General features: G+C 45.4%; 2 protein-coding genes across 2 annotated transcripts in view; one reads left to right on the plus strand and one right to left on the minus strand.

The window, feature by feature from the left end:
• The window catches only part of LOC137349432 (zinc finger protein 229-like), a 188,127-nt gene that overhangs the window by 94,339 nt on the left and 76,408 nt on the right, over nucleotides 1-17,380 (plus strand). The window contains exons 4-5 of the mRNA XM_068014953.1: nucleotides 6,948-7,873; nucleotides 15,847-16,761. Of these exons, the coding sequence (XP_067871054.1) occupies nucleotides 6,948-7,626 (679 nt within the window). The 3' untranslated portion in view covers nucleotides 7,627-7,873; nucleotides 15,847-16,761. Of the gene's footprint in view, nucleotides 1-6,947; nucleotides 7,874-15,846 lie in introns of the transcript that reaches the window.
• Nucleotides 1-17,380, minus strand: part of LOC137348450 (zinc finger protein 850-like) — a 75,982-nt gene that overhangs the window by 45,868 nt on the left and 12,734 nt on the right. The gene's annotated exons all lie outside the window — the stretch shown is intronic.

Below are 17,380 nucleotides of genomic sequence, written 5' to 3' on the forward strand. Positions count from 1 at the left end.
CTGAATTTCTATCCTGTACATCGATGACGTTGGATATTGGAAAGGGAAACTCAAACTCAAACAAAGGAAAATGTTTGTACTGAAATTCCCTCCTGAATTGGCGGTGATGACTTTTGCGCACTTGGAAAAAGTACTTCATTGGCTGCAAAGCACTTAGAAACGTCCAGTGGTTCTGAAAAGGGCCTTATAAATGCAAGTCTTTAAAGAAAATTAAAAGATTTTCAGATTTGTGAGTGGTCAATTTCAGGTTAGTTTGAAGTTTAATCCTGCAGATGTTGCTATTCTGAACTCAAACCAGCCAAACAGAAAAGTGAATAGGGAAAAGAGGAGAAATTATGGAGTAAAATAAAGAACCAGGGGCAACAGCAGAAGGTGGGAAGCACTGGAGGAGAGCAGTGGGAATAAAGACCCATTAAACAAGACGTGTTTAAGCAAAAGGGTAGCACTGAACAAAGCAGCTGAGTGGGCGGACCCAGGATAATGTACCTGTGCAGGTGAGTGAGGATCTTCAAGATGCATCAACCCTGTTTTCTTTTCTGCATTCAATGCTTAAAGAGCCTCAGGGAAGGGAAACCATTTGGGACACAGCAGAGGGCAGGAGGTTCCCCCCTCCCCCACTCCCTGGTTCCACAAAGACTCCCCTTGGACAGGGCCACACCTGGGCAGGCCTGGCTCAAGGTGCAGGAAGCTGCTAGGCTGAGCTGTGGACTGGGAGGAGTGGGGGGTTTGACTGACAGGCCTGGGGAGGGGGATATCAGGGCAGGTACACACACTGCACCCCCTTTTCCTCCTGGGATCTTTTACTGGAGTCGTGCTGCTGAATGTTTCTAAACTCTGTCTCCCTATCCCGGTAATGTCAGTGGATTGTAGGTTGCTGTGCGTGCTAAACAATATTTCCTCTGCTCATTTCTCTGACTTCTCTCAGTTCATGGGAAAATCAGCACATTGAATACAGCAGTTTCTGGGGCACAGAGAATTGTGGGAACTCTGGCTGCCATTAGTCAGCAGCTGTTGGTAAGGGTTTTATTGCAAGCTGCCTGACCTCCTGAGTATTTGCAGCATTTTCTCTTTTTGCTTGCTTTCCGGCATCTGCAGTATTTTGCTTTTGTTTTATTGCAGGTGTTGCTCACAGAACTGAGTCGAGAAACACAATCGGACCAATTAAGAGCTGGTTTGTATCGGGGTGGGTGTTAGATGTGGAAGTCGATCCCTGACCTCGTTTGTAGGTCGTTTTTGTTGCATAGTTTGATCTGGAGTGGAGGTGGAGGAGTAGGTGCTGGCTTTAATCCCGAATACTTTTGAGCCCAGTCGGGCCCAGCAATTTTCAATGTGAGACTGTCAAGGGAGGTAGATTCCAGGGGAGATGAGGTTGCTAAGTGAACACCAACTGCTCAGTGTATAAGAGTATTCTTTCAGTAACAAGTATTTCTGAAGAGGCTTTTAATCCATTTTAAATAAAGAGATTTTTATATTTCATTCCTGGGATATGGGAGTCACTCGCAAGACCAACATATATTACCAATCCCCAGTTGCCCATTGAGGTGATGGTGGGCCTTCTTCTTGAACCACTACAGTCTGTGTGGTGAAGGTGCTCCCACAATGGTGTTAGAGAAGGAGTTACAGGATTTTCACCCAGTGATGATGAGGGTTAGGCCATGGTTGTTGTCTTTGGAACAGAGGAGGCTGAGGTGTATAAAATTATGAGGGGCTGAGATAGAGTGGATAGGAAGGAGATATTTCCATTATCAGAGAGGTCAATAACCAGGGGACATAGATTTACAGTAATTGACAGATTGGAAGACAGTTGAGAAATCTTTTCACCCAGAGGGTTGGGGGGTTTGGTGTCTGGAACTCACTGCCTGAAAGGGTGATAGAGGCAGAACCCTCATCACATTTAAAAAGTACTTGGATATACAATTGAGGAGCTGTAACCTACGAGGCTACAGACCAAGAGCTGGAAAGTGGGATTAGGCTGGTTAACTCTTCATGGCCAGTGTGGATATGATGGGCTGACTGGCCTCCTTCTGTGCCATAACTTTTCTATGTTTCTATGATGACAATTAGTGTTTGTTTCTGCTGATGTGAATAATCCCTGTAACTTGGTTGGAGTTTAATATTCTGGATAAATGTGAAACAAATCAACTTTGTTTTAAACACATTGTTGTAGATTTGTTGTCTTTCCCACCTGAGTGTTTAGCATCACCTGGCTGGAGCTCAGAAAGGACAATCTGGGGGAGGATCATACAGCAGGAACAGAACTTCAGCCTGAACACAGTCCTTCAGGATCACACTGAGAGGGACAAACGGCACTTTGGTCTTTCTCATCTCTCTTCACTGACAGCAAAGTCCCCGTGTGGGTTAATGCTGAGGCCTGTAAGAAATGTGTCCCAGCCGCTCTCTTCCATGTTCAGAGCTCGGGGGAACGGAACAGAAGGCTCCTTTACAACTGTGTTTAGAGTCAGGAAGAACAACAGTGAATGCTGGAAACGTGCTGTCAAATCAGAGATTGGTGTAAAACTGGGATCTGTTCCTGACTGAAAGTGAAACGGCAGGTTTAAGTTTCCAGTCTGAAAATGACTGTGGTAATTATTCCACAAAACTTTCATGTGTTTGTGTGACAGTCCCGAGTCTACCATTTTAAAGCAGGTGTTAACTCATTTAAAATATATCTGTTTAAAATAACTTGGTTAAAGTCTGTATTAAAATAGCAGACGGAGGAGTTTACAGGAGCTTGTTAACTGCTGGTACAATTATACAACAGACATTCAATCTCCAGATAAAGAAGGACCTGCAGTGTGTTTCCAGGAATTCAGTGTTTTATTGATGTGTGAGTGTTAGACAGCAGGATAACTAAAAATACACAACCCAGAATAACCACTGGGGTACGATCCTGACAGTTACTCCATGATCACTACCGCTGTGAAACTCCACCACAGACCCTGCTGAAGTTGTAGGCTCAGTGAGTGGGGCCTCCAGGAGTGGACTGTAAGAAAGCTGGGTTTCAGTATCCTGACAGATACATGGTGAGGAACCAGAGGAATCCTTACTAAGGAACTGTCTGGGGTTTTACCTGCCAGTGTAGGTCTAGGGGTGAATGATGCCTGACTCCCGAACTGTCTTACACTGAACCCAGTTTGGAACAAGATGAATTCAGTTTCCAGGAGAATAGGGACAAATATCACCCACAATTGAGGGAGCTGGAGATCCCTCCCCACCTAAATTATACTATTATCTCCTTGTACATTTACATTTCTGAATGTAAAGTTCATCAGTATCCTGTTAAAGGGACTCGCAGGAATGTTTACCAGGGCTGTCTGATATAGTGAACATTGATGTGATTGGTGATGTGAAAACTTTTATCCTCCCTTCAGCTGAAAGGTAACCCGACAGGAAATATCCACTGAGTCTCATTGTAAAATTAATTAAATAATGAAAATGCTACATTTGAGTTTAATTCGGTTTTATACCGCCTTCCAGTGGGCCTGTCCTGTCCAGTTCCACCAGCCCTGATAACATGGACCATCTCAACATCCATGTGTGAGAAAGACAATCCCAGATCTGATTTGCTCCAAATTAAATTTCATTTGTCCATCCATCCTTCTCCCAGATGCACCATCACCTCACAGTCGGGATTGTGTGTCTATGAAGGGGAGGTTGTTCTCCTGTCCAGACCACCCTGAATACCCTGCTCCATAACTGTCAGGAATAGAATGTCCCGGGACTGTGAGAGGAGCCTCAGGGCATCAGTCTCAGTGATCCTGTAAAATAGGGTGAGTGGGAGCAGGCCATTCAGCCCTTTGAGGCTGCTCCACCAGGACTGATCTGTATCTGAGCGACACCCAGTTTGGTTCCATATCCACTATTAACCTCACCCAATAAAAATCTCAAGTTTTGAAATTGATTCTGTCTGTCTCTTATTGTTAGTCTCTCACTCCCCATGTCTCTCTGTTTCTCTCTCTCTCTCTCTCGATTTACAGGTGCCCTGACCTGACCCAATTTCTCCTACATCTACGGATGATCTCTAACCAGTTCCATTTCTCCTTTTTCCACCGATACTCCCTGACCAGACCCATTTGTCAGTCAGGGCTCAGTTGAAGGCACTCTCGGTTATGTGTCAGAAGGATGTGGGTTCAAGACGCACGCAAAGACTTGAGCAGAAAAATCTTGGCAGGTGCTCCAGTGCGGGACTGAGGGAGTGCTGCACGGTCGAAGGCGCCGTCTTTCAAATGGGACGTTAAACCGAGGCATGCCCTGCCCTCCCAGGTAGATGTAAAAGATCCCTTGGCACAATTTCAAAGACGAACAGAGGCATATTCCCGCTGTCCAGGCTAATATTTAGCATCATGTTAAACATCACAGTGAGGGAGATTATTTGGGCTTTATCATAATGCTGTTTATGGGAGCTTGCTGTGTGCGTATTGTGCTGTGATTCTAACATTACAATGACTGCACTTGAAAACTACATGATTGACTTTAAAGCATTTTGGGACGTCCTGCGGTCATGAAATGCATTAGAGAATTGCAAGGCTTTTTCTAAAATGTTGCTCCACTTACAGACGCTTTCTGACCGGTCACCATTGTTCCTTTATTTACTGACCCTCATTAACAAGTTCTCATTTCTGCTCCATGTACCTGCATTTACAGACATTCGCTGATCAATCATTTCTCCTCTATTTACAGACGCTCCCTGACCAGTCCGCATTTCACCTGCAGTTGCAGACGCTCCCTGACCAAACCCCCCCTCTCCTCCATTTACAGACGCTCCCTGAGAGTTTCCAACTCTTGCTGTTCCTTTTGGAGTTTTCTGCTCACACTACGCTTTCTGGCTGGGGGTGAACCCAGGAGCCGCTCCGCCGGGATTTATTAACCCGCCTCCCTCTTACCGCGCCTCAGACCCTACCGGCCACGCATGCTCAGCTCACAAAGCCCGCCTACCCGGCTGATTGACGGCGGCAACACACCAATAGGAAGAGGGAAATTAAAACAAGACATGCTGGAAATACTCAGCAGGTCTGGCAGCATCTGTACAGCGAGAGGAACAGAGTTAACGTTTCAGGTCAGTGACCCTTCTTCAGAACTGGAAATAGGAAGAGCGAGGCGGTTCTTTGGAGGACCGAGGGGCAGTGGGTCCTCCAACCAATCCGAGTGAGGACTAGAGGCCCGCCCCTGTTACTATTGGTCGGCAGCTGCCGTCAATCACTCGGGCATTGTGAGCTGTCAGGTGAGAGGCGTGCGCAGGCGTGTTAACGGCATTGCGTTTGAAGCATGCGTAGTCCGAACAGTGTAAGAAAGGTATGTAATGCTCGTGATGACTTCCGCAGTCGGTCAGCGGCGGCGAGGAGGGAGGAATTGAGCCGGCGGGGAGACTTCAGAAACCTCTGGTGTAGGCCTCAAACCCCCCAATAACAAGCTCCTGGTACCGTGTTTGTACCGAGCGGGGTGGCAGCTGCGGGGCTTCTCCTGGTGACAGGCCCGGGGTTAACGGCCGCCAGATTTCCAGCTCTTTTGGAGGAATTAAAGATTAATAAAGTGTAACATCAAAGGAGAAAACTTTAAAGGAAACTGAACTCAGTTATAAAGGGGCCTGGGGGAGGGAGGGAGGAAACACTTGGGACACAGCACAGGGCAGGAGTTTCCCCCCTCCCTGGTTCCACAAAGACTCCCCTTGGACTGGGCCACACCTGGGCAGGGCTGGCTCAAGGTGCAGGAAGCTGATCGGCTGAGCTGTGGACTGGGAGGTTTGACTGGGGAGGGGGATATCAGGGCAGGTACACACACTGCTCCCCCTTTTCCTCCTGGGATCTTTTACTGGAGTCTTGTTGCTGAGTGTTTCTAAACTCTGTCTCCCTATCCCGGTAATGTTGGTGCATTGTAGGTTGCTGTGAGTGTTGGACTATATTGTCTCTCCTCATTCTTCCTGCTCCCACTCCGAGTTCTAGCCTGCAGCCTGAAATGTTAATTCTGTTTCTCTCTCCACAGATGCTGCCTGACCTGCTGAATGTTTCCAGTATTTTCCCCTTTTATTTCAGATTTCCAGCATCCACAGTATTTTGCTTTTGTTTTATTACAGGCGTTGCTCACAGAACTGAGTCGAGAAACACAGACGGACCAATTAATTTGTATTGGGCTGGGTTTTGGATGCGGAAGTCGTTCCATGACTATATATAGGAATTTTTTGTTGCATAGTTTGATCTGCAGTGGAGATGGAGAAGCTGCTGTACCCCGAGTACATTTGAGTCCAGTCGGGCCCAACAATTTCCAATGTGAAATACACAGTACACATTTTTCCAATGTGAAAAACTGAAGTTCTGAAGAAGGGTCACTGACCAGAAACGTTAACTCTGCTTCTCTCTCCACAGATGCTGCCAGACCTGCTGAGTATTTCCAGCGTTTCTTGTTTTTATTTCAGATTTCCAGCATCTGCAGTATTTTGCTTTTAATTCCCAATGTGAGACTGTCAAGGGAGGTAGATTGGAGGGGAATATGCAGCAGGGCACATGCATGATCACCCTGGGCCAAGAAGCAGGAGGGGAGAATGTTGTCAATTTCTATCCTGACTGACAGTGTGGCTTTTGTAAACTCCTTTTACAGTTGCAAGAATGGGAGGATTTGCAGATGGGAGACTCAAACCAAAAATTGTCAGTACTTGACAGAGGTACTCGATTCATTAGGACTTAAATATCATCGGCTTTTAAATGTGGAAGGAGAAATATTTGTCTATTCTGACTGAGCGAAAATATTTCAAACATCAGTGTGACTGGAAAAGCACCGAGAGACACACACCCGAGTGAGAGTGTTCCAGTGACTGACTGTGGAAAGAGCTTTAACCAGTTACACAGACTGAAAAAACATCACACCATTCACAACGGGGAGAACCCATTAAGGTGTTTCGCGTGTAGAGGAGGCTTCAACTGATCATCCAACCTGGAGAGACACAAGGACACCCGCACCACAGAGAAACCGTGGAAATGTGGAGACTGTGGGAAGGGATTTAATTGTCCATCCCGGCTGGAAATTCATAGACGCACTCATACTGGGGAGAGGCCGTTCACGTGTTCTGTCTGTGGGAAGGGATTCACTCAGTTAACCACCCTGCTGACACACCAGCGAGTTCACACTGGGGAGAGGCCATTCACCTGCTCCGAGTGTAGGAAGGGATTCACTCAGTCATCTGACCTGCTTTCACATCTGCGAGTTCACACTGGGGAGAGGCCGTTTAAATGTTCTGACTGTGAGAAGAGCTTTAAAAGGAATAAGGATCTGCAGACACACCAACGCACTCACACTGGGGAGAGGCCGTTCACCTGCTCCAAGTGTGGGAAGGGATTCACTCAGTTACCGAACCTTCTGACACACCAGCGAGTTCACACTGGGGAGAGGCCATTTAAATGTTTTAATTGTGAGAAGAGCTTTAAAAGGAAGCGGGATCTACAGAGACACCAAAGCACTCACACTGGTGAAAGGCCGTTCACCTGCACCGAGTGTGGGAAGGGATTCACTCAGTCATCCAGCCTTCTGACACACCAGCGAGTTCACACTGGGGAGAGGCCGTTCACCTGCTCCGTGTGTGGGAAGGGATTTGCTCGGTCATCCATTCTGCTGACACACCAGCGAGTTCACAAATAACTGCAGGGGTTGGATTCTGCTGTTGCTGCTATTAATCACATCCAGAACTGAATCGTGACTGGAAGCCTGCGTCCAGTGGGATTCCACAGGGCTCAGTACCAGGTCCCTTGTTTTTCGTGGTATATACCAATGACTTAAATATAGGGAGCGTGACTAAGAAGTTTATAGATGAGACAAAAGGTGGCCGTCTGTTTGACAGTGAGGAAGAAAGCTGTAGACTGCAGGAAGATATCAATGGACTGTTCAGGTAAGCAGCCGGGTTAATTGAAGAAAGTCAGCGTGGATTTCTAACAGAAAATCATGTTCAACTAACTTTGTGGCGTTTTTAGAGGAGTTAACGGAGAGGGTTGATGAGGGCAATGCTGTTGATGTGGTGTACATGGACTTTCAAAAGGTGTTCGATTCAGTGCCACACAACAGACGTGTGAGCAAAGTTATAGCTCACGGAATAAAAGGGACTGTAGCAAGATGGATCCAAAATTGACTGAGCGACAGGAAACAGAAAGTGGCGGTTAATGGATATTTTTCAGGCTGGAGGATGGTTTGTAGTGGAGTTCCCCAGGGATCAGTGTTGGCACCCTTGCTTTTCCTGATATATATTAACAACATAGACCTTGGTGTACAGGGCATGAATCCAAAGACGGCAGATGATACGAAACTTGGAAGTAGAACTGCAAAAGGACATAGACATGTTGGTGGAATGGGCGAATAGGTGGCAGATGAAGTTCAATGCAGAGAAATGTGAAGTGATTCATTTTGGTAAGAAGAACCTGGATAGGCAATGTAAAATAAAGGGTACAATTCTAAAGTGGGCGCAGGAGCAGAGGGACCTGGGTGTATATGTGCATAAGTCATTGAAGGTGGCAGGACAGGTTGAGAGAGCGGTTAATAAAGCATACAGTATCCTGAGCTTTATTAATAGGGGCATAGAGTACAAGAGCAAGGAAGTTATGTTGAACTTCTATAAAACACTAGTTCGGCCTCAACTGGAGTATTGCGACCAGTTCTGGGTGCTGCACTTTAGGAAAGACTTGAGGGCATTGGGGAGAGTACAGAAAAGATTCACTGGAATGGTTCCAGGGATGAGGAATTTCAGTTATTATATTAGGACTGTTTTCCTTTTAGAAGAGAAGGCTGAGAGGTGATTTGATCGAGGTATTCCAAATCATGAGGAGGTCTAGACAGAGTAGACAGGGAGAAACTGTTGCCACTCGTGAAAGGATCAAGAATGAGAGGGCACAGATTTAAAGTAATGGGGAAGAGAAGCATGAGGAAAAACTTTTTCACACAGCGAGTGGTTAAGGTCTGGAATGCGCTGCCTGAGAACGTGGTGGAGGCAGGTGCAATTGAAGCATTCAAAAGGAATTAGACTGTTATGAGAAGGAAGAATGTGCAGGGTTACGGGGAGAAGGCGGGGGAATGAAACTGAATGAATTGTTCATTCAGAGAGCCAGTACAAACACAAGGGGCCGAATGGCCGCCTCCTGCATTGTAACAATTCTGTGAAAATGGCAAATGGAATTTAATCCAGAGAAATGTGAGGTGATGCATTTGCGAAGGGTGAAAAAGGCAAGAGAATAGACAAATGGTAGGATACTGAGAAGTGTAGAGGAACAGAGGGACCTTGGAGTGCATGTCCACAAATTCCTGAAGGTGGCTGGACAGGTAGGTAAGGTGGTTAAGAAGGCATACATAAAGCTTGCTTTTATTAGCTGAGGCACAGGATATAAGAGCAGGGAGGTTATACTGGAATTGTAAAAAAACACTAGTTAGACTACAGCTGGAATACTGGGTGCAGTTCTGGTCACTACATTACAGGAAGAATGAATGTATTAGAGAGGGTACAGAGGAGATTTAAAAGGATGTTGCCCAAGATTGGAGAATTTTAGCTGTGAGGAAAGATTGGTTAGGCTAGGGTTGTTTTCTTTGGAACAGAGGAGGCTGAGGTGTATAAAATTATAAGGGTCTGAGATAGAGTTGATAGGAAGGAGATATTTCCATTGTCAGAGAGGTCAATAACCAGAGGACATAGATTTACAGTAATTGGAGAAGGATTGGAAGACAGTTGAGAAATCTTTTCACCCAGAGGGTTGGGGGGTTTGGTGTCTGGAACTCACTGCCTGAAAGGGTGATCGAGGCAGAACCCTCATCACATTTAAAAAGTACTTGGATGTACAATTGAGGAGCCGTAACCTACGAGGCTACAGACCAAGAACTGGAAAGTGGGATTAGGCTGGATAACTCTTAATGGCCGGTGCAGACATGATGGGCTGAATGGCCTCCTTCTGTGCCATAACTTTTCTATGTTTCTATTATGACAGTTGGGGTTTGTTTCTGCTGATGTGAATAATCACTATAAGTCAAGAAGGTGGGAGCCCATGGGATCCAGGGCAATTTGAGAAATTGGATCCAAAATTGGCTTCGTGGCAGGAGGCAGAGGGTGATGGTCGAGGGTTGCTTTTGCAAGCCTGTGACCAGTGGTGTACCACTGGGATCGGTGCTGGGACCCTTGCTGTTTGTAGTGTACATTAATGATCTAGACGTGAATATAGGAGGTATGATCAGTAAGTTCACAGATGACACAAAAACTGGTGGTGTCGTAAATAGTGTGGAGGAAAGCCTTAAATTACAGGATGATATAGATGGCAGAGCAGTGGCAAATGGAATTTAATCCTGAGAAGTGTAAGGTGATGCATTTTGGGAGGACTAATATGTCGAGAGAATATACAATGGATGGTAAGATCATAGGAAGTACAGAGGGTCAGAGGGACAAAGAACAGTACAGCACAGGAACAGGCCATTCGGCCCTCCAAGCCTGCGCCAATCTTGATGCCTGCCTAAACTAACACTTTCTGCACTTCCGGGGCCCATATCCCTCTATTCCCTTCCTATTCATGTATTTGTCAAGATGTCTCTTAAATGTCGCTATTGTATCTGCTTCCACCACCTCCCCTAGCAGCAAGTTCCAGGCACTCACCACCCTCTGTGTAAAAAACTTGCCTCGCACATCCCCTCTAAACTTTGCCCCTCGCACCTTAAACCTATGTCCCCTAGTAACTGACTCTTCCACCCTGGAAAAAAGCTTCTGACTATCCACTCTGTCTATGCCGCTCATAACTTTGTAAACCTCTATCATGTCGCCCCTCCACCTCTGTCGTTCCAGTGAAAACAATCCGAGTTTTTCCAACCTCTCCTCATAGCTAATGCCCTCCAGACCAGGCAACATCCTGGTAAACCTCCTCTGTACCCTCTCCAAAGCCTCCACGTCCTTCTGGTAGTGTGGCGACCAGAATTGCACACAATATTCTAAGTGTGGCCTAACTAAGATTCTGTACAGCTGCAACATGACTTGCCAATTTTTATACTCTATGCCCCGATCGATGAAGGCAAGCATGCCGAATACCTTCTTGACTACCTTATCCACCTGGTGTACTTGTCCATCGATCACTGAAGGCAGCAGCACAAGTAGATAAGGTGGTTGGGAAGGCACTGGGGATACTTGCCTTTATGAGCCGAGGCATAGAATATAAGAGCAGGGAGGTTATGATGGAGCTGTATAAAACGCTAGTTAGGCCACAGCTGGAGTACTGTGTACAGTTCTGGTCACCACAGTATAGGAAGAATGTGATTGTACTGGAGAGGGTGTAGAGGATATTCACCAGCATGTTGCCCTGGCTGGAGCAGTTCAGCTATGAAGAGAGACTGGATAGGCTAGGGTTGTTTTCCTTAGAGTGGAGAAGGCTGAGGAGGGACCTGATTGAGGTATACAAAATTGAGGGGCATAGATAGGGTAGATAGGAAGAAACTTTTTCCCATAGTGGAGGTGTGAATAACCAGGGGGCGTAGATTTAAGGTAAGGGGCAGGAGGTTTAGAGGGGATTTGAGGAAAAACATTTTCACCCAGAGGGTGGTTGAAATCTGGAACGCACTACCTGAAGGGGTGGGCGAGGCAGGAACCCTCACAACGTTTTAGTAGTATTTAGATGCGCACTTGAAACACCATAGCATACAAGACTACGGGCCAAGTGCTGGAAAATGGTATTAGACTAGATAGGCTTGCTGGCTGGCATGGACAGAGTGGGCCAAAGGGCCTGTTTCTGTGCTGTATAACTCTGACTCGAACTGGGTTGGAGTTTAATGTCCTGGATAATTGTCAAATATATCAGTTTTGTTTAAACACCTTGATGTCGATTTTTGTCTTTCCTAGCTGAGGGGTAGTCATGGTATAGTGGTAATGTCACTGGATTAGTAATTGAGGCCCAGGATAATGACTTGGAAACACAGTTTCAATTCCCACCTTGGCACCATGGAATGGTGAAACTATTGTTGATTGTCGTAAAAACCCATCTGGTTCACGAACTTCTTTTAGTGAAGAAAATCTGCTGTCCTTATCTCGTCTGGCTTAGCTGCGATTCCAGACCCACAACAATGTGGCTGACTCTGAACTTCCCTCTAAAAGGGCCGAGCAAGCCTCTCAGTGCAAGTGCAGTTAGAGATGGACAACAAATGCCAGCCTGCCAGTGATGGCCACATCCCATGAAAGAATTAAAAAAAAAAATCACGTTGTTGGAGCTGAGGAAAGGTCAATCTGGGGGAAGGATTCTTGACAGGAACAGAATTTCAGCTAGAGACATCGTTCAGGGTCACACTGAGAGGCACAAATGGCACTTTGGTCCTTCTCATCTCTGTCCCAGCCGCTGTCTTCCATGGAACAGAAAGCTCCTTTATAACTGTGTTTAGAGTCAGGAAGAACAAAAGTGAATGCTGGAAAACGTGCTGTCAAATCAGAGGTTTAAGTTTCCAGTCCGAAAATGAATTTGGTAATTGTTTACAAAGATTTGATGTGTTTGTGTGACAGTCCTGTGTCAACTATTTTAAGGCAGGTGTTAACTCATTTAAAACATACCTGTTTAAAATAATTTGGTTAAAGTCTGCATTAAAATAGCAGACGGAAGATCCAGAGGAGAACATTAACTGTTGGTGCAATTATACAAGCAGCATTTGATCTCCAGTCGAAGAAGGACCTGCAGTGTATTTCCATGAATTCTCTGTTTTATGATGTGTGAGTGTTAGACACCAGGACAACACCCGTCAATCACTCCCCTTTGCTTCCTGCCTCTGAGCCAATTGTTGATCCAACTTGCCACTTTGCCTTGGATCCCATGGGCTTTTACTTTGGTGACCAGTTTGCCATGTGGGACCTCATCAAAAGCCTTGCTAAAATCCTTATCAACTACACTACCCTCATCGAGCCTCCCTGGCACCTCATCCAAAAATTCCCTTATGTTAGTCAGCCACTACTTTCCCTTAACAAATCCGTGCTGTCTGTCTTTGACTAATCCGTGTCTTTCTAAATGAAGATTTATCCTGTCCCTCTGAAATCTTTCCAATAACTTTCCCTGCACTGAGGTAAGGCTGCCTGGCCTGCAATTACTCAATCTATCGCCTCTTCCCTTTTTAAACAATGGTACAACATTAGCAGTCGTTCCATCCTCCAGCAACATGCCAGCAGCCAGAGAAGAATGGTAAATAATAGTCAGAGCCTCTGCTATTCCCTCTGTTGCTTCTGAACAGCTGGGATATATTTAATCCAAGCCTGGCAATTTCTCTACTGTGTTTGAACAAAGAACAGTACAGCACAGGAACAAGCCATTCGGCCCTCCAAGCCTGCGCCGATCTTGATGCCGGTCTAAACTAAAACCTTCTGCACTTCCAGGGTCCGTATCCCTCTATTCCCATCCTATTCATGTATTTGTCAAGATGCCTGTTAAACGTCGCTATCGTACCTGCTTCCACCACCTCCCCCGGCAGCAAGTTCCAGGCACTCACCACCCTCTGTGTAAGAATAAAACTTGCCCCGCACATCCCCTCTAAACTTTGCCCCTCGCACCTTAAACCGATGTCCCCCAGTAACTGACTTTTCCATCCTGGGAAAAAGCTTCTGACTATCCACTCTGTCCATGCCACTCATACCTTTGTAAACATCTATCATGTCGCCCCTCCACCTCCGTCATTCCAGTGAAAACAATCCGGGTTTATCCAACCTCTCCTCACAGCTAATGCCCTCCAGGCCAGGCAACATCCTGGTAAACCTCCTCTGTACCCTCTCCAAAGCCTCCACATCCTTCTGGTAGTGTGTCAACCAGAATTGTACGCAATATTCCAAGTGTGGCCTAACTAAGGTTCTGTACAGCTGCAGCATGACTTGCCAATTTTTATATTCTATGCCCCGACCGATGAAGGCAAGCATGCCGTATGCCTTCTTGACTACCTTATCCACCTGTGTTGCCACTTTGTGATCTGTGGACCTGTACGCCCAGATCTCTCTGCCTGTCGATACTCCTAAGGGTTCTGCCATTTACTGTATACTTCCCACTTGTATTAGATCTTCCAAAATGCATTACCTCACATTTGTCCGGATTAAACTCCATCTGCCATTTCTCCAACCGATCTATATCCTGCTGTATCCTCTGACAATCCTCATCACTATCCGCAACTCCACCAACCTTTGTGTCGTCTGCTGATTTAGTTGGCATATATCCAGAATATTAAATTCTCGTCCAGTTACTGGGGTTGGTAACATCGGTCGAAGCATACACTAACTGGTAGATGGTTCAGTCCTGGTGTGATTAACAATTGTACAGCTAATGCAGACAAGGGAAAACTGGCCTTTTTATGCAATCTATCTTCAGAGCTTAATCCTTTAAGCTGCAGCACCTGTAGGGACTGTATGGTGGTGAAATATTGGGTGGGTACTCAGCATTTCACACCTTGAGTAAGAATAACACTCCACATATAGTAGAGGAACAGAACAGTGAAGAGCTGAAAGATTCTAGCTCACACCTTGATTATTAATTAGGTTTGAGAGCCCAAAAAAGTTTAATTCCTCATTAAAAAATATAAGCTGAGCAAATTCTCTGTCCTACCATATCTTAAATTGAACCATCAATCAGAGTAAACATGCAATTCCTGCATGTCCACAGTCACTTACAGGAAGCTAGCCCATTGGATGAAACCCCAGGCACCCAGAGCTTGATTTTGACTGCCCCTCCATCAGTATCCCCTCACTTTTATACCCTGTAGTGACCCAGCTCTGACACCTGACTCTTCTTTGTCTTCACTGCTGGGGTTTAACAGGAAGTGAGGAAAAGACAGCTAGAATTTCTCTAATCTGTGATTTACAAGGAAACATTCCCTGGTTCCCAGCAGTTACTTTTCTTCAATAATTTTCTCATTATCCACAAACTGCCCTGCCTACAGTTAATTCTGTTATTTCTTATAGTTACAATGATAGGAGGTCTTACGAGGAAAGGCTGAGGGACTTGAGGTTGTTTTCATTAGAGAGAAGGAGGAGGAGAGGTGACTTAATAGAGACATATAAGATAATCAGAGGGTTAGATAGGGTGGATAGTGAGAGTCATTTTCCTCGGATGGTGATGGCAAACACGAGGGGACATAGTTTTAAGTTGAGGGGTGATAGATATAGGACAGATGTCAGAGGTAGTTTCTTTACTCAGAGAGTAGTAGGGGCGTGGAACGCCCTGCCTGCAACAGTAGTAGACTCGCCAACTTTAAGGGCATTTAAGTGGTCATTGGATAGACATATGGATGAAAATGGAATAGTGTAGGTCAGATGGTTTCATAGGTCAGCGCAACATCGAGGGCCGAAGGGCCTGTACTGCGCTGTAATGTTCTATGTTCTATAGGTATAAACATCACACATTATAATCTAATCTATTCTAGTCCTCACTCCAGTTTATATTGTGGTTAATAACAGACAAATCCTGTCGTTTCCCCTGATCTTATTCGAGTTTCCAATGAGCTGATTCTGTGGAATGAAATATCTTACCAGTGTTGCCATGGTGACCTGTCTGCAGTGAAGTACCTGTTTGTGTTTCTAACTCAGTCAACTTCTCCATCCCATAATACACATCAGACATGTCAATGGATTTTAATCATGTTATATTAACATCTCGAAACCTACAAGGTGTTCAGAGAAACAAACCTTTAACAGAAGGACTTGCATTTTTATAGCACCTTTCATGACTTCAGGATGTTCCAAAGCATTTTACAGCCAGTGAAGTGTTGTCACTGTTGTAATGCAGGAAACATGGCAACCAATTTGCACACAGTCATAATGAACTATTTTACTGATGTTGATGAAGGGATAAATATTGGCTTGGAAACTGGGAATAACTCCCCTGCTCTTCTTTGAAATAGTGGCACAGGATCTTTGACATCTACACGAGGGAGGAGACGGGACCTCAGTTCAACCTTTCATCTGAAAGATGGCATCTCCAACTGTGCAGCACTCCCTCAGTACTGCACTAGACTGTCAGTGTTGCGGACTGGTGTGACTTCCACGAAACGCCTCTGAACTGACCGCAGACTGTGTTTTATATAGTGTTTTAGTCCCTGAGAATGTTAGTTGTTCTGGCTACGTGGTGTGACGTGGGTGTTTCCCAACGTTCAAGTCCCCACCTGACAACAGCAAGTGTATTTGTATTAAGAGTTTAGCCCCTTGGTGTTGTATTTTCCAAATAAACAGACAGCAACAGGTTCTCTTGTAGGATTTTAAAAAAGAGTCAAATCTTTGTTGATCAATACACCTTATTCTGAAATTGTCACAACTGCATTCACTCACATTCACTCCAGCACGCATACACATGAAGAAACTGATCGAGAAGGGAAATAGATAGATGGGTTTTAGCAGGGGGAGGAGTTACGATAAACCAGTCGAATTCCTTTGAGACTTCACTTCTAGAGGGTTGCAGGCCTGAGATGATTATAGATTTCTTGATTGAAGGTTCTGTTGAAAATGGTGGGTCAATTCTGTATGATGTACATGTCAGATTTTTCAGCAGGGCCTATGCTTTCTGGAATGCCAGCAGTTACAAGCAGTTTCACTTTCTGGGTCAGCCTCTCTCTCTCGGGCTGTCTTTTTTTTTTTAAGGTCAAACTGTCACTTCTGACCTGTTAGGAGACATTCTGGTTTCCTACCCATGGTGATCACACAATGGCCCAGGAGGACATGGCTACTTCACACCTCCTTTGTTTTAGAAGACATTCAATTGTGGAATGTTTTCAGGCCAGGTATCAGATGGGTTCCATTAACACCTTTTGGCTCTGAAAATTTGTTCTTTGTCTTTGTCAGGCAGTTTGAAAATACACAAAATGCTAATTCACATTTTTCTTCAGCATACATTTTGGACCATTATTCACTTTTAAAAATAAAGGTTCTTTCTTTTTTTAAAGACAAAGTCAATTTTTTCATAACTCTTCAGAGTTACTCCGTAAATGGTGTATCATCGCACTTGCAATGTGCATGATATAGTGGTCAAATAAACAGACAAAGGATAGGTTTTCTCATAGGTTAACAATGGCTTGGCCATGTGAGCCGCATGGAAGATGGCAGGATCCCCAAAGACACATTGTACAGCGAGCTCGCCACTGGTATCAGACCCACCGGCCGTCCATGTCTCCGCTATAAAGACGTCTGCAAACGCAACATGAAATCCTGTGACATTGATCACAAGTCGTGGGAGTCAGTTGCCAGCGTTCGCCAGAGCTGGCGGGCAGCCACAAAGACGGGGCTAAAATGTGGCGAGTCGAAGAGACTTAGTAGTTGGCAGGAAAAAAGACAGAGGCGCAAGGGGAGAGCCAACTGTGCAACAGCCCCGACAAACAAATTTCACTGCAGCACCTGTGGAAGAGCCTGTCACTCTAGAATTGGCCTTTATAGCCACTCCAGGCG

This window comes from Heterodontus francisci, chromosome 34 (genome assembly GCF_036365525.1).
Source record: "Heterodontus francisci isolate sHetFra1 chromosome 34, sHetFra1.hap1, whole genome shotgun sequence".
NCBI lineage: Eukaryota > Metazoa > Chordata > Chondrichthyes > Heterodontiformes > Heterodontidae > Heterodontus > Heterodontus francisci.